At 44.5% G+C, this 27,723-nt stretch overlaps 1 protein-coding gene across 1 annotated transcript; it reads right to left on the bottom strand.

The window, feature by feature from the left end:
- LOC137325634 (di-N-acetylchitobiase-like) lies at positions 1–27,194 on the bottom strand. The gene is made up of 9 exons (XM_067990900.1): positions 27,063–27,194; positions 22,246–22,384; positions 18,564–18,772; positions 16,857–17,028; positions 16,671–16,768; positions 15,349–15,510; positions 12,535–12,716; positions 10,959–11,008; positions 1–104 (listed from the first exon to the last, which is right to left on the bottom strand). Exons 1-9 carry the CDS (start codon positions 27,192–27,194, stop codon positions 1–3), a joined length of 1,248 nt encoding a protein of 415 aa, XP_067847001.1.
- Between the last annotated feature and the right edge of the window lie 529 nt (positions 27,195–27,723).

Below are 27,723 nucleotides of genomic sequence, written 5' to 3'. Positions count from 1 at the left end.
TTATGCTTCAGTACACCTGCACAAACAATCACTCTGGGAATCTACTGAGCGACTGAGGTCCACAGAATTCTTATTGAAGATCGTAACGTCAGGCACGGTGAAATCTGTAAATAGAAAAATATGGGATTAATGACAGAACTACCATAGAAAATGGAGATATTTTTAAAAGTGATGATTTTCCCCTCTGCATTTCAATACCATTGTTATGATTGTAACCTCGAAAGTATCTGGACAGATCTGTACATTGAGTGATGTATGGAGGAAAAAACTCAGACTCACGGATTGCAGTGATGTGTCAGCAGGTGATGACTGTCTATTATGCTGTGCTTTTAAAAAATGTTTGCTCAGAAAACTTTCCACAATCAAAGTGGACAGTTGTTTACTTTGGCATTGACTTGAAAGAAATGCAAGGAGAGAGGCTCAAAGACATCTGCCATGGCTCTGACTGAATGCTTTGCGTCTGTCTTCACAAAAGAGGGGGACGATGCAGACATTGTAGTTAAGGAGGAGTGTGAAATATTGGACGGGATAAGCAAAGTGAGAGAGGAAATATTAAGGGGTTTAGCATCCTTGAAAGTAGATAAATCACAAGGCCAGCATGAAATGTTTCCCAGGCTGTTACTTGAAGCAAGGGAGGAAATAGCGGAGACTCTGACCATCATTTTCCAATCCTGTCTGGTTACAGGCCTGGTGCTGGAGGATTGGAGGACTGCTAACATTGCAACATTGTTTAAAAAGGGAGAAAGGGATCGACCGAGTAATTACAGGCCAGTCAGCCGAACCTCATTGAGAAAGGCACGGATTAATCGAGGACAGTCAGCATGGATTTGTTCAGGGAAGGTGGTGTCTGACGAACTTGATCGAATTTTTTGAGGAGGTAACAAAGAGGGTCTATGACGGTAGCATGTTTGATATAGTCTACATGGATTTTATCAAGGCTTTTGACAAGATCTCACTTGGCAAACTGGTCAGAAAAGTAAAAGCCCATGGGATCCAAGGGACAGTGGCAAGTTGGATCCAGAATTGGCTTTTTTTTTATTCGTTCATGGGATGTGGGCATCGCTGGCAAGGCCAGCATTTATTGCCCATCCCTAATTGCCCTTGAGAAGGTGGTGGTGAGCCGCCTTCTTTAACCGCTGCAGTCCGTGTGGTGACGGTTCTCCCACAGTGCTGTTAGGAAGGGAGTTCCAGGATTTTGACCCAGCGACGATGAAGGAACAGCGATATATTTCCAAGTCGGGATGGTGTGTGACTTGGAAGGAAACGTGCAGGTGGTGTTGTTCCCATGTACCTGCTGCCCTTGTCCATCCAAGTAGGAGAGATCGCGGGTTTGGGAGGTGCTGTCGAAGAAGCCTTGGTGAGTTGCTGCAGTGCATCGAAGCACAAGGTAATGGTCGACGGGTGTTTTTGTGACAGGAAGGCTGTTTCCAGTGGGGTTCCGTAGGACCCAATACGAGGACCATTGCTTTTTGTGGTATATATCAATGATTTTGACTGAAATGTAGGGGGTATGATTGAGAAGTTTGCAGATGATACAAACGTTGGCCGTGTGGTTGATGGTGAGGAAGAAAGCTGTAGACTGCAGGAAGATATCAATGGACCAGTCAGGTGGACGAAAAAGTGTCAAATCGCATTCAATCCGGAGAAGTGTGAGGAAATGCATTTGTGGAGGGCAAACAAGGCAAGGGAATACACAATAAATGGGAGGATACTGAGAACTGTAAAGGAACAGAGGGGCCTTGGAGTGCATGTCCACAGATCCCTGAAGGTAGGTCAGGTAGATAAGGTGGTTAGAATCAGAGAATCACAGCATCATAGAATGGTTATAGAATGGAAGAGGCCATTCGGCTCATTGAGTCTGTGCCAGCTCGACACAAGAACAATCCAGTTAGTCCCAATCCCACGCCTTATCCCCGTAGCCCTGCAAACATTTTCCTTTCAAGTACTTTTCCAATTCCCTTTCGAAGACCATAATTGAATCTGCCTCCACCACCCCCTCGGGCAGTGCATTCCCGATCCTAACCATTCGCTGTGTGAAAAAGCTTTTCCTCATGTCACCTTTGGTTCTTTTCCAATCACCTTAAATATATGTCCTCTGGTTCGTGACCCTTCTGCCAACCCTATCTACTCTGTCGAGACCCTTCATGATTTTGAATACCTCTATCAAATCACCTCTCAACCTTTTTTGTTCCAAAGAGAACAACCACAGCTTCTCCAGTCTATCCACGTAACTAAAGTCTCTCATCCCTGGAATCATTCCATTAAATCTCTTCTGCACCCTCTCTGAGGCTTTCACATCTTTCCTAAAGTGCAGTGCCCAGAACTGGACACAATACTCCAGCTGTGGCCGAACACAGGTTTTATAAAGGTTCATCATGACTTCCTTGCTTTTGTACTCCATGCCTCTATTTATAAATGTGATGTGGAGAGCATGGTACATTGGCGAGACCATGCAGACGCTGCGACAACGGATGAACGGACACCGCGCAACAATCGCCAAACAGGAGGGTTCCCTCCCAGTCGGGGAACACTTCAGCAGTCATGGACATTCATCCACCGACCTTCGGGTAAGCGTACTCCAAGGCGGCCTTAGAGACACACGACAACGCAAAATCGTCGAGCAGAAATTGATAGCCAAGTTCCGCACCCATGAGGACGGCCTCAACTGGGATCTTGGGTTCATGTCACGCTACACGTTACCCCACCAGCGAACAAATGTTATCTGTTTTTAATATAATGGGTCATTTGCTGGCTTTCTCTGCCTTCCGGATGTTTCTGCCTCTCTCTGTTTTTTTTTCCTGTTTGTTTTTTTGTTGAATGTGTATTCGGGGGTTCTGCAGGTGACACCTCTCTGTCTGAACACGGTGATTGCCTTGGCAACGGGCAGTTGCAGGGGCAGTCTGTAAACACCATGTATTGTTCTGTGATGTATAAATGCGTAGGCTTCAAGGAGCTCCTGAACATTTACCTGACGAAGGAGGAAGCCTCCGAAAGCTTGTGAATTTAAAATAAAATTGCTGGACTATAACTTGGTGTTGTAAAATTGTTTACAATTCTATTTATAAAGCCCAGGATTCCATATAGTTTTTAACCACTTTCTCAACCTGCCCTGCCACCTTCAACGATTTGTGTGCATACTCCCCCAGATCTCTCTGTTCATGCACCCCTTTTACAATTGTGTCCTTTAGTTTATATTGCTGCTCCTCGTTCTTCTTACCAAAATGTATCACCTTGCATTTTTCTGCATTAAATTTCATCTGCCACGTGTCCACCCATTCCACCAGCCTGTCTATATCCTCTTGATGTCTATAACTATCCTCCTCACTGTTCACTACATTTCCAAGTTTTGTGTCATCTGCAATTTTTTTAACTGTGCCCTCTATACCCAAGTCCAAGTCATTAATATAATCAAGAAAAGCAGTGGTCCTCATACCAACCCCTGGGGAACGCCACTGTATACCTCCCTCCCATCCGAAAAAATAAACGTTCACCACTATCCTCTGTTCCCTGTTACTTCACCAATTCTGTATCCATGCTGCTACTGCCCCTTTTATTCCATGGGCTTCAATTTTGATGACGAGCCTATTATGTGGCACTTTATCAAACGCCTTTTGAAAGTCCATATACACCACATCAACTGCATTGCCCTCATCTACCCTCTCTATTACCTCATCAAAAAACTCTATCAAGTTAGTTAAACACGATTTGCCTTTAACAAATCTGTGCTGGCTTCCCCTCATCAATCCACACTTGTCCAAGTGACTGCTAATTCTGTCCCAGATTATCGTTTCTAAAAGTTTCCCCCCACCGAGGTTAAACTGACTGGCCTATAGTTGCTGGGTTTATCCTTCCACCCTTTTTTGAACAAGGGTGAACATTTACAATTCTCCAGTCCTCTGGCAACACCACCGTATCTAACGATGTTTGGAAGATTATGGCCAGTACCTCCGCAATTTCCACCCTTACTTCCCTCAGCAACGTAGGGTGCATCCCATCCAGACCGGGTGACTTATTTACTTTAAGTATAACTCGCCTCTCTGGTACCTCTCCTTTATCAATTTTTAATCCATCTGATATCTCAACCATGTCTTCCATTACTGAGACCCTGGCAGCATCTTCTTCCTCGGTAAAGGCAGATGCAAAGTATTCATTTAGTACCTCAGCCATGCCCTCTACCTCCATGAGTTGTTCTCCTTTATGGTCCCTAACGGCCCCACCCCTCCTCTTACTACCCCTTTACTGTTCACATTCCTATGGAAGACTTTTGCATTCCCATTTATGTTGGCCGCCCATCTATTCTCATATTCTCACTTTGCCCCTCTTATTTCCTTTCTCACTTTCCCTCTGAACTTTCGATATTCAGCCTGTTTCTCGCTAAGAAGGCAAATGGGATACTTTCCTTTATTGGCCGAGGCATAGAATTTAAGAGCAAGGTGGTTATGCTTGAACTGTATAAAACACTAGTTAGGCCACAGCTGGAGTATTGCATACATTTCTGGTCATCACATTACAGGAAAGATGTAATTGCACTCGAGAGGGTACAGAGGAGATTTATGAGGATGTTGCCAGGACAGGAGAATTTTAGCTAAGAGGAAAAATTAGTTCGGCTGGGGTTGTTTTCTTTGGAACAGAGGAGGCTGAGGGGAGATTTAAATGAGGTGTATAAAATCATGAGGGGCCGAGCGAGAGTGGATAGGAAGGACCTCGTTCCCTCAGCAGAGGGGTCAATGACCAGGTGGCATAGATTTAAAGTAATTGGTAGAGGGGATAAAAACAGCGCGGAGAGAGCGAGAGTCCAGTCGGTGAGCAGCGGGAGAGAGCGAGACTAGAGCGGGGATATAAACAGAGCGGAGAGAGCGAGACCAGAGCTTACTCTGAGAGCGAGAGTTCAGTCGGTGAGCAGCGGGAGAGAGCGAGACCAGAGCGGGGATATAAACAGCACGGAGAGAGCGAGACCAGAGCGGGGATATAAACAGCGCGGAGAGAGCGAGAGTTCAGTCGGTGAGCGGCGGGAGAGAGTGAGACCAGAGCGGGGATATATACAGCGCGGAGAGAGCGAGAGTTCAGTCGGTGAGCGGCGGGAGAGAGCGAGACCAGAGCGGGGATATAAACAGCGCGGAGAGAGCGAGAGTCCAGTCGGTGAGCGGCGGTAAAGAGCGAGACCAGAGCGGGGATAAAAACAGCGCGGAGAGAGCGAGAGTTCAGTCGGTGAGCGGCGGGAGAGAGCGAGACCGGAGCGGGGATATAAACAGCGCGGAGAGAGCGAGAATTCAGTCGGTGAGCGGCGGGAGAGAGCGAGACCAGAGCGGGGATATAAACAGCGCGGAGAGAGCGAGAGTTCAGTCGGTGGGCGGCGGTAAAGAGCGAGACCAGAGCTGGGATAAAAACAGTGCGGAGAGAGCGAGACCAGAGCGGGGATATAAACAGCGCGGAGAGAGCGAGAGTTCAGTCGGTGAGCGGCGGGAGAGAGCGAGACCAGAGCGGGGATATAAACAGCGCGGAGAGAGCGAGACCAGAGCTTACTCTGAGAGCGAGACTCTGAGACCAGCGGCAGTTCGGGGTGACGTCACCGGTCAGAAAGTGACGCGGCACAGGGGAGGCAGCTGATTGGTGAGTAGGTTCAGGTGACTATTTCTACCATATTACTGTAAGTAAAGTAATAAGAAAGGGAAGATCTGCAGGTTTTATAGCAGATAGTGTTTTTTTTTTAGTGAACCTAGGTCCCTAGTATAGTTAACATTTTCTAATTTCAACATAATTTAAAAGGGGTAACTCAGCTAAGGCAAGTCATGGCAGCAGACCTCGCACCCGTGATATGCTCCTCCTGCAAGATGTGGGAAGTCATGGACACTACCAGTGTCCCTGCCGACCATGTGTGCGGGAAGTGTGTCCACCTGCAGCTACTGACCGATCGTATCTCGGAGCTGGAGCTGTGGGTGGACTCACTGTGGAGCATCCGCGATGCAGAGAAACACGTGGATAGCACGTTTAGCGAGTTGGTCACACCGCAGGTAAAGGGTATACAGGCAGGAAGTGAATGGGTGACCACCAGGAAGAGTAAGAGGTGCAGGCAGGTAGTGCAGGGGTCCCCTGTGGCCATCCCCCTCTCAAACAGATATGCCACTTTGGATGCTGTTGTGGGGGATGACTTATCAGGGGAAGGCAGCAGCAGCCAACTTCCTGGCACCACGGGTAGCTCTGCTGCACAGGCAGGGAGGAAAAAGAGTGAAAGAGCTATAGTGATAGGGGACTCAATTGTAAGGGGAATAGACAGGCGTTTCTGCGGCCGCAACCGAGACTCCAGGATGGTGTGTTGCCTCCCTGGTGCAAGGATCAAGGACGTCTCGGAGCGGCTACAGAACATTTTGGAGGGGGAGGGCGAACAGCCAGCTGTCGTGGTGCACATAGGCACCAACGATATAGGTAAAAAAGGGGATGAGGTCCTAAAAGCAGAATATAGGGAGTTAGGAGGTAAATTAAAAAATAGGACCTCAAAGGTAGTAATCTCAGGATTGCTGCCAGTGCCACGTGCTAGTCAGAGTAGAAATAGGAGGATATTTCAAATGAATACGTGGCTAGAGGAATGGTGCAAGGGGGAGGGATTCAAATTCCTGGGACACTGGAAACGGTTCTGGGGGAGGTGGGACCAGTACAAACCGGACGGTCTGCACCTGGGCAGGGCCGGGACCGCTGTCCTAGGAGGAGTGTTTGCTAGTGCTGTTGGGGAGGGTTTAAACTAAAGTGGCAGGGGGTTGGGAACCTGAGCAGGGAGAGAGAGGAAAGCGTAACAGGAAGGGACAGAAGGTATGGAGTAATAGGTAAAGTGTTAAAAAAGGAAAAAGCAGGAACTAAGCGTCACAAAACAGATTTGAAAGTTCTTTATCTGAATGCACGTAGCATTCGTAACAAAATGGACGAGTTAACGGCACAAATAACTACGTATGGGTATGATCTTGTGGCCATTACAGAAACATGGCTGCAGGGTGACGACGACTGGGAATTAAATATGCCAGGGTATTTAACAATCAGGAAGGACAGGCAGGAAGGAAGGGGAGGTGGGGTGGCTATGTTAATAAAGGAAGGAATCACTGTCATACAGATAAATGATATTGGGACAAAGCATCAAGATAATGAAACAGTTTGGGTGGAGATAAGGAATAATAAGGGGAAAAAAACATTAGTGGGCGTAGTATATAGGCCTCCTAATTGTTGCAACTCTGCTGGAAGAAGTATTAATCAGGAAATAGTCGGGGCATGTAATAAGGGAACAGCTATAATTATGGGGGATTTTAATTATCATATTAACTGGACAAATCAAATTGGGCAGAGCAGCCTTGAGGACGAGTTCATTGAGTGCATCAGGGATGGATTTCTTGAGCAGTATGTAACTGATCCTACTAGGGGGCAGGCAACCTTGGACCTGGTCCTGTGTAATGAGTCAGGATTAATTAATAATGTCCTAGTTAAGGATCCCCTTGGAACGAGCGACCACAACATGGTTGAATTCCATATCCAATTAGAGGGTGAGAAGGTTGATTCTCAAACAAGCGTACTGAGCTTGAATAAAGGAGACTATGATGGTATGAGAGCGGAATTGATTAAAGTGGACTGGGAAAATAGATTAAAGGGTAAGACGGTACATGAGCAGTGGTGTTCATTTAGGGAGTTATTTTACAACTTTCAAAATAAATATATTCCACTGAGGAAAAAAGGGTGTAAAAGAAATGACAGCCATCCGTGGCGAAGTAAAGAAATCAAGGATAGTATCCGACTAAAAACAAGGACATATAAGGTAGCCAAACTTAGTGGGAGGATAGAAGATTGGGAATTCTTCAAAAGACAGCAAAAAGTAACTAAAGGATTGATTAAGAAAGGGAAGTTAGATTATGAAAAGAAATTAGCAAAAAATATAAAAACAGATAGCAAGAGTTTCTACAGTTATATAAAAAGAAAAAGGGTGGCTAAGGCAAACGTAGGTCCCTTAGAGGATGAGACCGGGAAATTAATGGTGGGAAACATGGAGATGGCAAAAATGCTGAACAAATATTTTGTTTCAGTCTTTACAGTAGAGGACACTAAGAATATCCCAACACTGGACAAACAGGGGACTCTACGGGGGGAGGAGCTAAATACGATTAAAATCACTCAGGAGATGGTACTCAGTAAATTAATGGGACTCAAAGCGGATAAATCCCCTGGACCTGATGGCTTCCATCCTAGGGTCTTGAGGGAAGTGGCAGTAGGGATTGTGGATGCTTTGGTGATAGTTTTCAAAAATTCCCTGGACTCAGTAGAGGTCCCGGCAGATTGGAAAACTGCTAATGTAACACAGTTATTTAAAAAGGGGAGTAGGCAGAAGGATTGAAATTATAGGCCAGTTAGCTTAACATCTGTGGTGGGTAAAATTTTGGAGTCTATTATTAAGGAGACAGTAACGGAACATTTAGATAAGCATAATTTAATAGGACAAAGTCAGCATGGCTTTATGAAGGGGAAGTCATGTCTGACAAATTTGCTTGAGTTCTTTGAGGACATAACGTACAGGGTGGATTAAGGGGAACCAGTGGACATAGTGTATTTAGACTTCCAGAAGGCATTCGACAAGGTGCCACATAAAAGATTATTACTTAAGATAAAAAATCACGGGATTGGGGGTAACATTCTGGCATGGGTGGAGGATTGGTTATCGAACAGGAAGCAGAGAGTTGGGATAAATGGTTCATTTTCGGACTGGCAACCAGTAACCAGTGGTGTTCCACAGGGGTCGGTGCTGGGTCCCCAACTCTTTACAATCTATATTAACGATTTGGAGGAGGGGACCGAGTGCAACATATCAAAATTTGCAGATGATACAAAGATGGGAGGGAAAGTAGAGAGTGAGGAGGACATAAAAAACCTGCAGGGGGATATAGACAAGCTGGGTGAGTGGGCGGAGATTTGGCGATGCAATATAATATTGGAAAATGTGAGGTTATGCACTTTGGCAGGAAAAATCAGAGAGCAAGTTATTTTCTTAATGGCGAGAGACTGGAAAGTACTGCAGTACAAAGGGATCTGGGGGTCCTAGTGCAAGAAAATCAAAAAGTTGGTATGCAGGTGCAGCAGGTGATCAAGAAAGCCAACGGAATGTTGGCTTTTATTGCTAGGGGGATAGAATATAAAAACAGGGAGGTATTGCTGCAGTTATATAAGGTATTGGTGAGACCGCACCTGGAATACTGCATACAGTTTTGGTCTCCATACTTAAGAAAAGACATACTTGCTCTCGAGGCAGTACAAAGAAGGTTCACTCGGTTAATCCCGGGGATGAGGGGGCGGACATATGAGGAGAGGTTGAGTAGATTGGGGCTCTACTCATTGGAGTTCAGAAGAATGAGAGGCGATCTTATTGAAACATATAAGATTGTGAAGGGGCTTGATCGGGTGGATGCAGTAAGGATGTTCCCAAAGATGGGTGAAACTAGAACTAGGGGGCATAATCTTAGAATAAGGGGCTGCTCTTTCAAAACTGAGATGAGGAGAAACTTCTTCACTCAGAGGGTGGTAGGTCTGTGGAATTTGCTGCCCCAGGAAGCTGTGGAAGCGACATCATTAGATAAATTTAAAACAGAAATAGACAGTTTTCTAGAAGTAAAGGGAATCAGGGGTTATGGGGAGCCGGCAGGAAATTGGACATGAAGCCCTGTGGGTGGCGGAGAGGGCCCAGGGGCTGTGTGGCCGGGTCCTGCTCCTACTTCTTGTGTTCTTTAGATTTGTGGTTGGGATCAGATCAGCCATGATCTTATTGAATGGCGGAGCAGGCTCGAGGGGCCGATTGGCCTACTCCTGCTCCAATTTCTTATGTTCTTATGTTCTTATGTTTTCATCCAGAGGGTGGTGAGGGTCTGGAACTCACTGCCTGAAAGGGTGGTAGAGGCAGAAACCCTCATTGCATTTAAAGGGTACTTGGATATGCACTTGAAATGCCGCAACCTACAGGGCTATGGACCAGGAACTGGAAAGTGGGATGAGGCGAGATGGCTCTTTATTGGTCGGCACAGACATGATGGGCCGAATGGCCACCTTCTCTACCGTAAATTTCTATGATTCTATATTAGGGTATTCCACTGTCACATATAAACAAATTCTGAACGATATTTTGTTACAACAACTTTCAAAGTCTGCCTGCAGTGAGTTGCACTATAATGAATCAAGGAATATCTTGCGATGATGCCGACCGCAGCATTCCCAGCGACCTGGATATTCCCACCCTCCCCACCTCCCATCACATCAGGGAAGGCCTCCAGCAGATGCTTGGCCGCACTGCCACTGGTAAATGCAACCCACCTCGCACTGCTGACCACAGAGGTCACCAGGAGAGGGGTGGTGGTTATCCCTGGGCAGCAGCTGAAGACCTGATGAAGCCTCTTTTGGAGGGTCAGGGCCCCGGTAGTGGGCAACTCTCCCTCTGCCCAGACCCCAAGAATGTACCTTGCTTAGGCCTCAGCAACCTGCCCAACCCTCGTCGACAGAGGGAAATTCGGGAAACCGTGGTGTGATATCCTTTCCTCTTTCTCAGAAGTCGGATTTTCTCAGTATTCTCACATATATATATCGCGCTATTTTCTCAAATAAATACATTTGTAGAAAAGAAATGACTCTATTTGTGCAATTCACCACTCTAAAATGATACGAACATTTATCCTAAAGTAAGTAAAAGAAAAAATTCAGGATCTAAAGTCTTTATTGCTTGTTACCTGATAATTAATGCAGAATAGGCAAGTTAACGGGTTTGCAGGAATGTGAAGAGGTTACTGAAATGTAAATCTGTCACCAATATCCCTTTAGGAGTGGAAAGGCCACTCATCACTTGGAATTGGAACTTGCTGGTTCAGAGGTCTTTCTACACCATTAACTAAGAGTCTTATTCCATTTTGGGTCGGAATTGCTTCAATGCTTTTGTTTTAAAGCAAACGTACAAATCCTATTGAAACAGCTGGAAATGCTCGAGAGCACAGGATAACGGAAACTAGAAGAAAGAAAAGAAAAAAGAGAACAGAAAAGAAAAAGAGAAAAGATCGAAAAAGAAAAAAGAGGAAAGGAAAGAAAGGAAAGAACTTGCCTTATCATTCTCAAGAAAAAAAGGGAAAAGAAAAAAAGAAAGTTTCCTTTTCTCACCCAGCCCATGATTAACTTGATAAGATGAAGTCATGTTTCCAGCTCTTTCAGCTTTAATGATGCTCACGGGTCCTATTGAGCAGTGTGATCTCCCTGACAGCTCTCTGCATTGCCAATTCAGTGCCTGCTCTAAACTGGTTCCTGTGCCCATTGGTACAATTGCCAGCGGGCTCCAGTCTGCTAACATGGAAAGATTAGATCAGTGGACTGATTCGCCGTCCCCCATTCTGACAACTTTGCTTCCTGTTCGACGAAATGATCACTTTACATCGAGAAATCAGTTAAAGATATTAAAGATCAAGTATGGTCTTACTTACGTATTATTTAATGACAGCACCAATTTTATTGCCTTCTTTGTCTTATCATTTTCATCTATGAGATGGTTAGACCATAATCTCACGCACAGAGTTCGTCAAACAATATTGTGAATGAAGAAAACTGTGTCAGGAATAAAGACCAGGACAATTCTTGCTGGTAATATTACAAAGTAAATAAAGATAAAATGGGACACAGACCTCCCTCCCCCCAACACTGAGTTTCACATGTTGGCAACGAGGAGGGCAAGTGATTAACTAAGGACTACTAAATATATGTGCCAAGATTAGACTTGAGGGGAATTTTTTTAACCGGTACCACAACTGTTTTATATTTACACAAACCCCACTTTCCTGGAGCAACACAACTAAAACACTTACTTTGGAAACATCACATTTTATTTTGTGAAATACGTGTTCCCGTAAAAATTTAAATTGCCTTTCAAGAATAGACAATTGTAAAGCACTCAGGTGGAATAAAATTCAAATGGTTACATTGTCTTGTAATATTACAATTAAATAAAAATACTAGCAGCACACAGGATACTATTATCTGGTCCGTTCACCCCCCCTTAATGGAGGAAAGTTGAAAATTAAAGTTATCGAGGTTCAAAATGATAACCAATCAAAATAAAATCATCAAAATCATTGTCAAGAATTAAGATGTGCATAAAACAGACAACACGCGTGTGCATATCAGAATTGGATTATTACCCAACGGGAAAGCTGACTTGTTTCCTGAATTGTAAATAATTAGCGGCGAGATGTTTTAACCTGCACTATCATTGAGCATTATGAAAGTCAATACAGATTTGATGCATTTTGTAAACAACTTGAGATGCCTGAAGTGACCAGATCTTGGAGTACAAATTGTATTCGTACATTTTCTTTTCATTGAATAGAAATTCGTTAGCTCGACAAAATGTTAAATCTGTTCCCTAGATCTGCGTTATCTTTAATTTCTAATGTTGGAAGCTTGCTCACTTTTTGCTGAGTTTACTTGCAAAATTAAATGATTACATTCTGTTAAGATGAGATGGTTCAACGTCGCCGTTTTCCTCACAAAGGGCAAAGAGCATTCCACATGTCTTCAGTTTGCTTTACTATGAAATGATCATCACTGTAGTTCAGCATATTTCCATTCCACATGCCTATGCCACGGAGTCTCAATTTCTTCATGATCGCTGACTTAATTGAAATGCTCTGTGGATCGTCATACCAGACCTCATGAAATGTATTATTAACCTGCCATAAAAAAATGAAGAGTTACACAGATAGGAGCGAGGGGTTTGGGTCAATGCTCAGTTCGAGACACTATGCTGAAAATCTTCATCAGCAGAAGACAGAATGGACTGAAATGTACGATGAGAAAATGCACAATGACAAATGAGCAAAACAAACTCAAAAATTAGGGACTTACGGCAACGGCCAGCAATTTCCTCAGGGCTTCTCCCACTCCGTCCCCTGACCGTCGGCAGAAACTCCATTTCCGTGCACAAACGCGGTTTTCCGCTGCACGTCCACACAAGTAACGGGAACGGAGCAGGAGCAGCTCCAAGTCTATCTTTTTTAACACCCAAACCAATCAACTCATCTGGATGCTGTGCAACATATGAACATAAGGCACACATTGAAATCACAGACAGGACCTCAGTTTAACGTGTCATCTGAAGGACGGCACCTCCGACAGTGCAGCACTCCCTCAGTACAGCAACTTAGAAAAATCCACTTGAACAGCCCAGATGTCAATTCGGATGCAACAAGTCAAAAGATTATGGTGTTTGATTGGGAAAAAAATGATTTGGGGGAAATAGAAAGAGATAGATGACTTGCAAGTCAGAGTTAGCATGGGCCTCCAGAGAAAATGATTTAAAAAAATAAATCGAATTATCCAAGGTCTGATTTAACTCAATGTGGAACATTCTATCATTTCAAAATAATCTTTTCAAATTGCTCAAAGTAACAAAATATTGCAATCGAAAGCTGGAAAACATGATTTCAATGTTACTGCTGAAAGCTCAAGCATCACAGCCTTTGACTGCAGTGCATCAAGTATCTCAGCAAACTTGGCCAACGTCAATTAGACATGTGACTAGGTATTTTTTTATATTCGTTCATGGGATGTGGGCGTCGCTGGCGAGGCCGGCATTTATTGCCCATCCCTCATTGCCCTTGAGAAGGCGGTGGTGAGCCGCCTTCTTGAACTGCTGCAGTCCGTGTGGTGACGGTTCTCCCACAGTGTTGTTAGGAAGGGAGTTCCAGGATTTTGACCCAGCGACGATGAAGGAACGGTGATATATTTCCAAGTCGGGATGGTATGTGACTTGGAAGGGAACATACAGGTGGTGTTGTTTCCATGTGCCTGCTGCTCTTGTCCTTCTAGATGGTAGAGGTCGCGGGTTTGGGAGGTGCTGTCGAAGAAGCCTTGGCGAGTGGCTGCAGTGCATCCTGTGGATAGTACGCACTGCAGCCACTGTGCGCCGGTGGTGAAGGGAGTGAATGTTTAGGGTGGTGGAACCAATCAAGCGGCTGCTTTATCTTGGATGGTGTCGAGTTTCCTGAGTGTTGTTGGAGCTGCACTCATCCAGGCAAGTGGAGAGTATTCCATCACACTCCTGACTGTAGATGGTGGAAAGGCTTTGGAGAGTCAGGAGGTGAGTCACTCGCCACAGAATACCCAGCCTCTGACCTGCTCTCGTAGCCACAGTATTTATATGGCTGGTCCAGTTAAGTTTCTGGTCAATGGTGACCCCCAGGATGTTGATGGTGGGGGATTTGGTGATGGTAATGCCGTTGAATGTCAAGGGGAGGTGGTTGGACCCTCTCTTGTTGGAGATGGGCATTGCCTGTCATTTATCTGGCGCGAATGTTACTTGCCACTTATGAGCCCAAGCCTGGATGTTGTCCAGGTCTTGCTGCGTGCGGGATCAGACTGCTTCATTATTTGAGGGGTTGCGAATGGAACTGAACACTGTGCAATCATCAGCGAACATCCCCATTTCTGACCTTATGATGGAGGGAAGGTCATTGATGAAGACAGGACATACCCAGGGATGGTGATGGAAGAGTCTGGGAAGTTGGTTGAAAGATATGTGCGTATGGCTGTGTCAGGCTGTTGCTTGACTAGTCTGTGGGACAGCGCTCCCAATTTTGGCACAAGTCCCCAGATGTGAGTGAGGAGGACTTTGCAGGGTCGACTGGACTTGGTTTGCCGTGGTCGTGTCCGGTGCCTAGTGGTCCGATGCCGGGTGGTCCATCCGGTTTTATTCTTATTATGACTTTTCGTATCTGGATTTTACAACTGAGTGGTTTGCTAGGCCATTTCACAGGGCAATTAAGAATCAACCACATTGCTGTGGGTCTGGAGTCACATATAGGCCAGACCGGGTAAGGACGGCAGGTTTCCTTCCCTGAAGGACATTAGAATACAGTAGGTCGAGAGTGTGTGGTATTTGCTGCTGTGCAGTTTTCTTATGTACAGGGTACGCTACCGTCAATCTTTTGTGCTAAATTGATCATCAAATGGGAGACAGGGGCACACATTTCACAAACCAAACAATCACTAATTTTCACAGGAGGGTCAATATGGGTTGTGTAAAGTGATCGATTTGAAAAGACCACAGCTCATCTCATTTTTTGCAACTGGTCATACACAATGTCTTAACAAACGGAACTGGGTTTGGTGCTTTGTCTGTCAACTCCCATTTTCTTGGCTATTCTCCAACTACACACATTTTCTACTGTAGAAACTGTACATTCTGAACTGTGCTGAATCCTGTACACAGGGAATATTGAATCATGAAATACTGCAAGGTTTGCATTCTGCAAAGAATGGACAATGCACAACTCTCCATTGTGTTTTGATTGATAGTCTTACCATGTAGATATAAGACGGGACTTTCTGCTCATCATCCCAATATCTGCCAGTAATTGATTTGTGCACATGCTGTACGATCTCTTTGTATGGGACCTGACGTCCAGCTGCATTACTGCAAGGGGCACCTCGGAAAGGAATCTTTTCCAATACACACCTACCAGTCTGAAAATACAAAAGGATGAAAATATAGTTACTTTGGGAACTTCAAAAATGCAGTAACAACATGACTGATCTCTAAGTGTAAAGAGGAACAATTAGAGAAACATAAGTTTTACAATTTAGGCAGAAGGGTCTCTCACTGAAATATATAAAATTAAATAGTACATTTATAGACAAGGACAAGGTTGTAATTTCAAATAGACAGCAACAAGACTGAATATAGAAGATTACGGAGTGATGTAATTGATGTGTTTGAGATGATCAAAGCAGTTGAAAGGGTAGATAGAGAGAAAGTATTTCCTCTGGTGTGAGAGTCCAGAACAAGGGGACATAACCTGAAAATTAGAGCAAGGCTGTTCAGGGGTGATGTCAGGAAGCACTTCTTCACGAAAAGGGACGTGGAAATCTGGAATTCTCTCCCCCAAAAAGCTGTTGAGGCTCGGTCAATTGAAAACTTCAAAACTGAAATTGATAGATTTTTGTTAGGGAAGGGTATTAAGGGTTATGGAACCAAGGTGTGTAGATGGAATGAAGATACAGATCAGTCATGATCTAATTGAATGGCGGAACAGCTTGAGAGGCTGAATGGCCTCCTCCTGTTCCTATGTTCTTATGATCCCTTGTGTTAAAAGGATGAGCTTTGAGAAAAGATTAGAGAAGCTTAAGATTTACAGCCGAGAAGAATGCAGTTAAGGGGAGGCCTCAGTGGAATAAAATGTTAAATAGCACAGATAAGGTAAGCCCAGAGAGCAAGCACTGCAAACAAATAATTTCTCCAGAACAGTGAATCAATGGGATATTTTGCACAGCAACAAGACAATCATAACATCATAGTATCATAGTAAGTACAGCAAGGGAGGAGGTCATTTGGCCCATCATGCCTGTGCTGGCTCGTCACAAGAATTATCCAATTGGTCCCATTCCTCTGCTCTTTCCCCATATCCCTGTAAATTTTTCCCCTCAAGTATTTATCCAATTCCCTTTTGAAAGTGAATATTAAATCTGCTTCCACCACCCTTTCAGGCAGTGCATTCCAGATCATAACAACTCGCTGCGTAAAAAAAATGTTTCCCCAGATCACCTCTGGCTCTTTTGTAATGGTTTACAATAGTCTATTCTAAATAATTCGGATAACTGAAAGCCAGATAATGACAAAACCTTACCTCAAAAAACTGTGTGCAAGGATAGTCATAACCATACCATGGAACTCCCAACACGAGCTTTCTGGAATCAATTCCCAGATTGATATAAGCGGAGTAACCTAAATGGGGAAAATAATAATGAGGGTCTTAGATTCACATTGATATCGGGCAGGTAGACCCTGAACCAGATGGTCTTATTGTACATACCTGATAAAGTCTGGTAATAGGGAGCATTTGCCTTTGCAAAGCAATTGTCCCACATTTGACTCTGCATATCATAGGACATCACAAATAAAAAGTCACAGGAATTTGCAATTCTCAAAAAGTCATAGCATCGGCCATCAATGCAGTCTGGAGACCAAGGCACGTTAAATGTGACCTAAGGGCCAAAGAGTAACAAGAAGAAGTTAGTTTCATCTCATACCTTATGTTGGATATCACTAGTAGTTATATGGTTTTTATATGCACTCGCACATGGTCCATGGGAACTGTGAATTTAACAGGTTAGGAGTTCGACAGTGTTCATGACTGTATAAAAAGGAACAGGATAAAGTTGGGGCAAATAGTGAGTTAGAATTAATAGGATCCTCGGTTATCAAATATTAATCAGGTTCAATTCCCCACTGCTCACTCACCTTCTTCCTCCAATTTTCCATCAATTTTCTCTCCTCCTCTCCAAAAGGCATTAAGTTGTAACCAAATTGTAGTCCCAAAAGGGCCAGCCACACTCCAATACCGAGTCAAAGTGGCCAAAGTTCTTTTACGCGAGGCCAGACATTGAGTGCTGGCAGGCTATTTTAACATGGGTGGGGGGACTAACCCAATTGGTGGCCATCTGCACGGTCACACTTCCAGTGGGAGGTTTCCAGATAATGATCAGATGGTTCATTTGACCTTCCCCGACCCAGTGGCACTCGGGGTAAATTGTGCCCTCCAACATCCCAGCTGAAATCAGATAACTCAGCACGAACCAGGATTTGCATGGCTCATGTAGTCACTGCCTGAACAAGAAGGCATTCGGGAGCCGAAGGTCAAGAATTAAATCACTGTAATCTGAGTTAGCAAAGTCCGTTATGTGCAAACTTCTCAGCAGTAAAAGTCTGCTTCAAACTTTACCCAATAAAAATGCAGCGAGTGATTTCCTTTTTTGCCTACTTAATGGTCCCTTTATTTCAAAGTAACTCATTAGATATAAACTGTGGGACATTTCTGAAGGATGTTATAGGGCTTGACATTAAGACAAACATTTCTTCCTTTGAAGAAGTGTTTTGACGGAGTAAATAAGGAGAAAATGTTCCCAGTGGCAGGAGGGTTGATAGCCAGAGGACACAGCTTTCAGGAGATTAGCAAAAGAATGAGAGGGGAGATGAGGAGAATTTTTTTTACACAGAGAGTTGTTATGATCTGGAATATAAAACCAGAAAGGGTGGTGGAAGCAGATTCAACAGTAACTTTCAAAAGGGAATTGGATAAATACTTGAAGGGGAAAAAATTCCAGGGCTATGGGGAAAGAACAGGGGAGTGGGATTAATTGGATAGCTCTTTCAAAGAGCCAACACAGGCACGCTGGGCCGAACGGCCTCCTACTGTGCTGGAACTTTCTGAGAACCTATGTGAAAATTACAGTTCGAACTATGCCATCCATGGAAGCTGGAACTCAAGTCACTTGTATCATTCTGGGCTACAAGTGATGCAGCATCAAGTTTGCTGTATATCCAGCTTAAACTGATTCAATCTAAAATTTCTAACCTCAGCAATTGTCAAAGCAGCTTTGTAACAAGATGATGCACTGATAAACAGCAGCGAAAAATCATGATTTCAATTCACTTATCCAGAAAAATATCAATCTTCCTTTATGATTAAGTAGAAAGTAAATTGCTTATCCCCATTTAATTAAAAAAATGGCTTCTTTACCTGAGACCCAGGTATTTCACGGTGGAACACATCCATGGTTTCGGAAACCAGTTGAGGGATCTTGAAATAACCTATAGATGGTTTTTTATCAGCAATGTTCACATCCAAATTGATTCCATCCATAAATTGCCTTTTTGCCAACTGCAATTGCTTATCGACCCACTTTTCTCGGCGTTGTTTGTATACAGTGTTCCATAGTGAAAAAACTCCTGGTGAAGGGTGAAGAAACAACTTCCAATTATAGAGCATCATTCGCACAACATTGTGTCCCAAGACACTTTGCAGGACAGAATTGCCAACATCAAGTAGGAAGTAGTAGAGGAAGATTTAGCTCGAATTTGTATTTACATAGTGCCTGACACATCCTCAGGATGTCCTTAAATGCTTCATCGCCAATTAATTATTTTTGAAGCATAATCACTGTTGCTTTGTAAGCAGATGTGGTCGCTAATTTGTACCCAGAGAGGCCCCACAAATAGGAAATTAGATAAATGGCCAGTTCATCTGATTTGGTGATGTCGGTTGAGGGATGAATGTTGTCCAGGACACCAGGAGAACTCCCTGTTCTTTGAATTGTGCCAATGGGATCTTTTACATCCAACAGAATAGGCAGGTGGAGCCCTTGTTTAAGGTCTCATCTGAATCACAGCACCTCTGAAACATTCACCTGAGGAAGGAGGAAGCCTCCGAAAGCTTGTGATTTTCAAATAAAATCGTTGGACTTGGTTCCAATTTTCACTTGGTGTTGTAAAATTGTTTACAACAGCACCTCTGGCAATGCAGCATTCCCTCAGTACTGCACTTATGTGTCAAGTCCTGGAGTAAACCCAAAACCTTCTGACCCAGGAGGAGAGACACAGTGCTAAAGCTGAGCCATGCTGACACGTGAGGGAAGAGACCAAAGGCGCAGTCAAACAGGTCGGTTTTGATGAGGCTTTCGAAGATAGGAAGAGAAATAGCAAGACAAAGAGGTTGAAGAAGAAGAATCTGGAGTTCAAGACAGTAACAGCTGAAGGTTCTGCCATTGATGGAGGAAGAGGAGAAATCTCAGCGGCCCAGAGTCGGAAGAATGGAGCGTGTGTGCTGGGCTCTGGACACAATTGGGTCGGGCTTTCATTAAACTGCATTCTTCATTCTAAATCCTGGCATCAGTGGCAGACTGCTGCTGTGCCAGGGAATAAAAGTTCCACCTATCTATTTATAGGTTATTAAAAACAGTATGTCCTGTCATCTTTCTGTTCAAAAATTCTTTGTCAACAGTATCTTTTGTTTTTCTATTTTAATTGTGTTCACATCTGGTGACGCCCGTCCTGTCACCTTTGTAATTGGATTTTGCCCATAATGTGGCCTGTGGTTATATAGTTCCACACGACGGCCATCAAGTGATGGTGTGAACAGTTTTTATTTGAAGGCCTCAGCCTGTCTCCAAAGCCTGGACATATCCTTCTCCCTCATATACTTCTACAGCTTCCCCTTAAATGCATCTGTGTCATTTGCATCAGCCACTCCATGTGGTTGCAAGTTCCACATTCTTACCACTCACTGACGAAAGAAGTTTTTCCTGAATTCCCTATTGGATTTATTTGTGACTATCTTATAGTTTTGGATTACCTCTAGTTTTCGACTTGCCCACAAATGGAAAATTATGAACATATGAACATACGAGAGCTGGGGTAGGCCATTCGGCTCCTCGAGCCTGCTCTGCTATTTGGTAAGATCATGATTGATCTGATTGTGACCTCAACCCCACTTACCTGTCTACCGACTATAACCTTTGACTCCCTTGTTAATCAGGAGTCTATCTAACTCAGCCTTAGAAACATTCAATGACCCTGCCTCCACCGCTCCCTGGCAAGGGAGTTCGACAGACTCACGACCCTCTGAGAGAAAAAATTCCTCCACACCTCCGTCTTAAATGGGAGACCCATTATTTTTAAACTGGTGGCCCCTAGTTCCAGTATCTCCCACAAAGGGAAACCTCCTCTCATCATCTACCCTTCTAGTCCCCTCAGGATCTCATATGTTTCAATAAGATAACCTCTCGTTCTTCTAAATTCCAGTGTATGCAGGCCCAACTTATCCAACCTTTCCTCAAAAGATAACCCCCTCATCTGAGGAATCAGTCGAGTGAACCTTCTCTGAACTACCTCCAAGCAATTATTTCCTTTCTTAAATAAGAAGACCAAAACTGCACACAGTATTCGAGATGTGGTCTCACCAATGCCCTGTACAACTGTAGCAAAACATCTCTACTTTTATATTCCATTCCCCTTGCAATAAATGACAATATTCCATTTGCCTTCCTAATCACTTGCTGTACCTGCATACTAACTTTTTGTGATTCATGTACTAGGACACTGATTCCTGTGGCACTCGTTACATCTTGCCAATTCATAATTTTAAAGACCTCTATCAGATCACCACTCAGTCTTCCCTTTTCTAGAGAAAAGAGCCCCAGCCTGTTCAGTCTTTCCTGATAGTTATACTCTCTCAGTTCTGATATCATCCTTGTAAATCCTTTTTGCACTTTCTCCAGTACTTCTGTATCTTTTTGTAGTATGGAGACCAGAACTGTGCACAGTACTCTCAGTGTTTTCTAACCAAGGACCTATACATGATTAACATAACTTCTCTGCTGTGAATTATTTTCCTCCAGAAATGAATCCCAATGATTTGTTTGTGCTTTTTATGGCTTTCTTAACTAAGCATTTCTGCTTAAATGCTCCAGGCAAGTACAGAAGATCGGAATAGGGCGACGATGAGGGAAGCGGTGGTTCGGGCACCTAACTTGCAGGAACATGTGAGGGGTGAGGGACTGATGCTTCCAAAGATGTCAATAGCAGTTTGGTCGCATTCCATTAGACCACCCTCCTCCCCAACAAGACATGTTAGACCCTCCATTCCCCGATCTCCCCAATACTGCCAGATCCCAGCAATCCCTGACCATCTCCTGAGTCCTTGCTGGATCCCACAATCTCCCTCCTCAGAATTCTCCCCTTCCCCTACTCCTAGATCAGAAGACTCCCACTCAGTGCTCACGAATCCAGCAAGTTTGGGAGGTGAAAAGTAGAATAAAAATACATCACCAGTCAATCTCCCATGGCAATGGACAAAGAGAGTCTTGACTTGTGTCGTATTCAGACGAAGCAGGATTGGAGTGTGGGGGATAATTCAACCAGGGTGTTCAGATGTAACTCAGTCCCCATTGTGAAATCATGAATTTTGTCCTAATATTTAATATAATACTTTGATCAATTGTAATTTTTATTTAAATGGCAATTTGAGCTGAAAGATGCAAAACAGAGGTGCTACAGTGCCACCACTGGTGGGGAGGATGTAATTACAGTGCATCAAGTTTACGGAGACAGTTCCCATTATAAATGTGGACAGAGGAATTTATAAATGGAAAAAGTTGCAACAAAAGTGTGAAAAACTTGAGCACAGAAAGTAAGGTTTTGTTGACAGGAGGTGTGTGTGGATATAAGATTTTTCACATGCAATAGATGGAATGTAGAATAATTTGCGAGAGCTGTACCGGAGCTGGAGGGGAATTTCAGCACTGTAATGTCAAAAATAGCAATTCAAGGCTGTGCACTGAATGTCCTTTTATGTGGTTTTCAATAATACAGCTTGCATTGGAAGACAGAAGGACATTTGTTTTTTCTGTGATAAAATTAGTTACCTCTCAGGACAACTCGAACTTGATTCGCATGAGCATAACACAAAAGCTCAGGATCGTATGGTCCAAAGGCTGCAATAGTCGTGACCTTAGACCAGTCATAATACTTCCAATCCTTTCCTCCAACATCAAAGACAAAGACCTAGTACAAAATAAAGCAGTCAATTGCAGTAATGAAGGGCAGAAAACTGCCATTTAAAAATAGATATTTTCACAATCGATGGCCCAGATTTTGTTGACAAAATAACGGTGAGGCGAATGGGGCTCATTTTATTTATGTGTAAATGGTACAGCAACTTCAGGCGAGGGGCAGATACGCAGTTAAACTCAAACATCCACAAGTTGCTGACCGAGTTGGGCTGCTCCGCTGTTAGCTTCACGAAAACAGCATCCAGCTATCTTGCTCAACCTTAAAATGCATTGAACGACGTGAAGTTCATGTATTTGTGCAGGAGATTCAAACTGAACTCGCCATGGAAAGTTACGTCTTTTCCATTCCAGTCCAAGTAACTTTTTAACGACGGTGAATGTGTTCATTATCGGCAATCAAGATCTCTGGCACTGATAATTAACTATTACAAGAGTGGAGTCTCATTCCTTCAGGATTTAATTGCTGTTGGAGATTTTAAAAATGTCAATTTTAAAATTAAAACTTTTTTTCACTTCCCCTTTCACTCACTTCTCAATCCTTGCACTGTTAATTTCACTACCTTCAATCTCATTGGTTAAGGAGATACCCTGTTTCTTGGCCTGTTGACTCAGCTCCCAAATGCCCTGTTTCACTCACTGCCCCGTTATCAGTTCGCACTTTCAGCAACTTGCCACTCAAAAACGTGCAAGGGCAGGTCCAAGTAACGGCAAGCACCGTTAGATGCCCTGTTAGAGCAAAATTTGGCCCATTATCATTTCCCCAGGTTACGGGGTAAGGAACGGCTGGTGAACTGATTCTCAGGTTGCCACCAATGTCGATCTAAATGCAGCCACCAGAAAAAAAGAATATGCTAAAGAGCAACAACCTCTCAGAACTTCCATCTCCACAATAGTGCAGGTGAGAGGAACTGAACAACATGAGGAAACGGAGCTCACATCCCAATACTCCATTCCAAGTGTTGGTGCTCAATACACTTCAAAAGGACAACTTAAACTAAATAAACTCTTTATACAAGGGATTTTAGTGTTCCAGTTTAAAAAATTTTGCATTCAAGGTACCTGGTGTCAAATCAAGCATTTCTACCATGAGACCAGCAAGACTAGATCAGAATATAGTTCCCGAGAAAGAGAAACAGCGCATACTGCACCAGTGTGACATTTTTCCATTTCCCACACCAACCATCCTGTGTTCTCAAATGAGACTGCCTGTTTAGTGCTGCAGTTTAGTTCATCACAGTTTTGTGATTTGGGCCCTTTGAGTTGGACTGAGACTATCAAACATGCATCATCTGAGCTGACACTTTTGTGCAGTAATGAGAGAGTGCTGCATTGTTGGAGGGGTTGTCTTTTGGATGAGATGTTAAAGTGGATCTAATAGAACGCTGGCAATATTGAAGAGCAGGGAGTTCTCTTGGTGTCCTGGCCAACAATTATCTCTCAACCAACATCAGCAGAAACACATTAACTGTTCATTCATGCAACTTGCTGTTTGTGGGACCTTGCTCTGCACATATCAGCAGAATTGTATTCCAGCACAATCTGTAACCTCATAGCCCGGCATATTCCTCTCTCTACCATTACCAACATGCCAGGGGATCAACCCTGGTTGATTGAGGAGTGCAGAAGAGCATGCCAGGAGCAGCACCAGGCGTACCTAAAAATGAGGTGCCAACTGGGTGCAGCTGCAACACAGGACTACATGCATGCTAAACAGCGGAAGCAACATGCTATACACATAGATAAGAGATTCCACAACAACCAACGGTTCAGATCAAAGCTCTGCAGTCTTGCCACACCCAGTCGTGAAATGTGGTGGACAATTGAACAACTAACGGGAGGAGGAGGCTCTGTAAACATGCCCATCTTCAATGATGGCGGAGTCCAACACGTGAGTGCAAAAGACAAGGCTGAAGAATTTGCAACCATCTTCAGCAAAAAGTGCCAAGTAGATGATCCATCTCAACCTCCTCCTGACATCCCCACCATCACAGAAGACAGTCTTCAGCCAATTCGATTCACTCCACGTGATATCAAGAAACAGCTGAGTGCATTGCATACATCAAAGGTTATGGGCCCCGGCAACATCCCGACTGTAGTGCTGAAGACTCGTGCTCCAGGACTCGCGACGCCTCCAGCCAAACTGTTCCAGTGCAACGACAACACTGGCATCTATCCAACAATGTGGAAAATTGTCCAGGTATGTCCTGTCCACAAAAAGCAGGACAAATCCAATCCGGCCAATTACTGCCCCATCAGTCTACTCTCAATCATTAGCAAAGTGATGGAAGGTGTCATCGACAATGCTATCAAACGACACTTACTCACCATTAACCTGCTCACCGATGCTCAGTTTGGTTCCCGCCTCCAGACCTCATTACAGCCTTGGTTCAAACATGGACAAAAGAGCTGAATTCCAGAGGTGAGGTGAGAGTGACAGCCCTTGAAATCAAGGCAGTATTTGACCGAGTGTGGCACCAAGGAGCCCGAGTAAAATTGAAGTCAATGGGAATCAGGGGGAAATCTCTCCAGTGGCTAGAGTCATACCTAGCACAAAGGAAGATGGTAGTGCTTGTTGGAGGACAATCATCTCAGCCCCAAGACATTGCTGCAGGAGTTCCTCAGGGCAGTGACCAAGGCCCAACCATCTTCAGCTGCTTCATCAATGATCTTCCCTCCATCATATGGTCAGAAATGGGGATGTTCACTGAATATTGCACAGTGTTCAGTTCCATTCTCAACCCCTCAGATAATGAAGCAGTCCGAGCCCCAATGCAGCAAGACCTGGACAACATCCAGGTTTGGGCTGAATAGTGGCAAGTAACATTCACGCCAGACAAGTGCCAGGCAATGACCACCTCCAACAAGAGAGAGTCTAACCACCTCCCCTTGACATTCAACGGCATTATCATCAACATCCTGGGGGTCACCATTGACCAGAAACTGAACTGGACCAGCCATATAAATTCGGTGGCTACAAGAGCAAGTCAGAGGTTGGGTATTCTGTGGTGATTGACTCACCTCCTGACTCCCAAAACCTTTCCACCATCTACAAGGCACGAGTCAGGAGTGTGATGGAATACTCTCCACTTGCCTGGATGAGTGCAGCTCCAACAACACTCAAGAACTCCACACCATCCAGGACAATGCAGCCCGCTTGATTGGTACCCCATCCACCACCCTAAACATTCACTCCCTTCCCCACCGGCGCACAGTGGCTGCAGTGTGTACCATCCACGGGATGCATTGTCGCAACTGTGCAAGGCTTCTTCGACAGCACCTCCCAAACCCGCCACCTCTACCACCTAGAAGGACAAGGGCAGCAGTCACATGGGAACAACACCACATGCAAGTTCCCCTCCAAGTCACACACCATCCCAACTTGGAATTATATCGCCATTCCTTCATCGTCGCTGGATCAAAATCATGAACTCCCTACCTAACAGCACTGTGGGAGAACCTTCACCACACGGACTGCAGCGGTTCAAGAAGGCGGCTCACCACCACCTTCTCAAGGGCAATTCGGGATGGGCAATAAATGCTGGCATTGCCAGCGACGCCCACATCCCATGAACAAATAAAAAAAAATTGCCGCTGAGTTTGCCGACAACACTTCAAAAAGTGATTCATTTCATGTGAAGTTCTTTGGGACATCCTGAGGACATGAGGTGCGACATAAATTCAAGTTTATTCATTCTTGGAACCAACAGACAGAGGAGACTTTTATCCCACCCATCTGTCAGAAGAATGTTTTTTTGGTGGGAAGGTGGGAGAAGTGGGATAAAAGCAGAATGAACACATCGAGCCTGCAGGTTATATTGGTGGTGCTCTTGTTGCTGCCACACTGCCCACTTAGTAACATTGCTCTGAAGTAAATACTGACCTCATCAATACAGTCAGCAGTTACAGAGTCATTTTGCAACCAATGTATTTTTTAAAGATCTGTTACGTTGTATTCAGTTTAATCGTGGCCAAGGTCCCAGTTTTACAATGAGTGAAAAAGTCAAATGTCATTTTTATGACATGAGATTCCAGGATTTTCAATATTCTGTGAAAACCACAAACCGGTGACCTTAACCATGGTATTAGACAGACACACTGCAGGAGTTAGATCACACATCATTTCAGACTCTGCACATTGGAGAAATATATTTTAAAAAAACATTTTATGGAAGCTGCACTTGTTAAAATATCTTTGCACTGCTCAATACTACTGTTCGTCCTATTTTATACAAACTGTAACTATACCAACATTAACACTTTAACATACGGATTATAATATGAGACACTTTGCATTTCAACAATAATTGGACGTTCCCCCCCCCGACTCTACCCCCATCCCAATAGCTCCACCTGTCCCTCACCCCGACCCACACCCCTCAGACTGTTCCGAACACCCACCCACGACCCACGAACACCCACCCCCGGCCCCCGAACACCATCCCCCAGCCCACGAACACCCACCCCCAGCCCCCGAACACCCACCCCCGGCCCCCAAACACCCACCCACGACCCACGAACATCCACCCCCGGCCACGAACACCCACCCCCGGCCCCCAAACACCCACCCACGACCCACGAACACCCACCCCCGGCCCCCAAACACCCACCCACGACCCACGAACATCCACCACCAGCCCACGAACACCCACCCCCGGCCCCCGAACACCCACCTCGAACTCATGCTCCACGGTCACGGGTTCGCACAGAATCCGATCCGAACATGGACAGCCGGACCCAGAGCCGCAGCAGACCCACAGCACGAGCACGACCAGGGCCTGCGCCAATTCCAAACTCCAGCGCATCCTCTCCGCCTGAGCTCTGCCCGATATGAAGATCCACCAGATGCAGCAAGATCATTTATTGAAATCCACCCGGATGTGACTGATGATGACACCTCCTGAGTCTCTCTCTCTCTCTCTGTGTTGGTGGATGTGGCAATCGTGAAATGTTGAAACAATCTTCATACTCTGAAATGCAACATTTACAGGGACGTTCTCTTCTCCCCCTTCCTCCAAATCTTGGCCAACAGCAAACAGAGAAACTAAAATCGGAAAAAGAATGAACTTGCATTTTTTAGCGCCTTTCATGACCTCAGAATGTCTCAAAGTGCTTCATCCCTCTCCATGACCACAGTTTGAGGCTGAACCAGACCGTTTGCAAACTTGGAGTCCTATTTGACCCTGATATGAGCTTCTGACCACAAATCCTCTCCATCACCAAGACTGCCTACATCCACCTCCATAACGTTGCCTTCTCTGACCCTGCCTCAGCTCATCTGCTGCTGAAATCCTCATCCATGCCTTTGATACCTCAAGAATTGACTATTCCAAT

The sequence above is a fragment of the Heptranchias perlo genome, chromosome 9, assembly GCF_035084215.1.
Source record: "Heptranchias perlo isolate sHepPer1 chromosome 9, sHepPer1.hap1, whole genome shotgun sequence".
Lineage (NCBI taxonomy): Eukaryota > Metazoa > Chordata > Chondrichthyes > Hexanchiformes > Hexanchidae > Heptranchias > Heptranchias perlo.
This window is presented reverse-complemented; position numbering and strand designations above follow the sequence as displayed.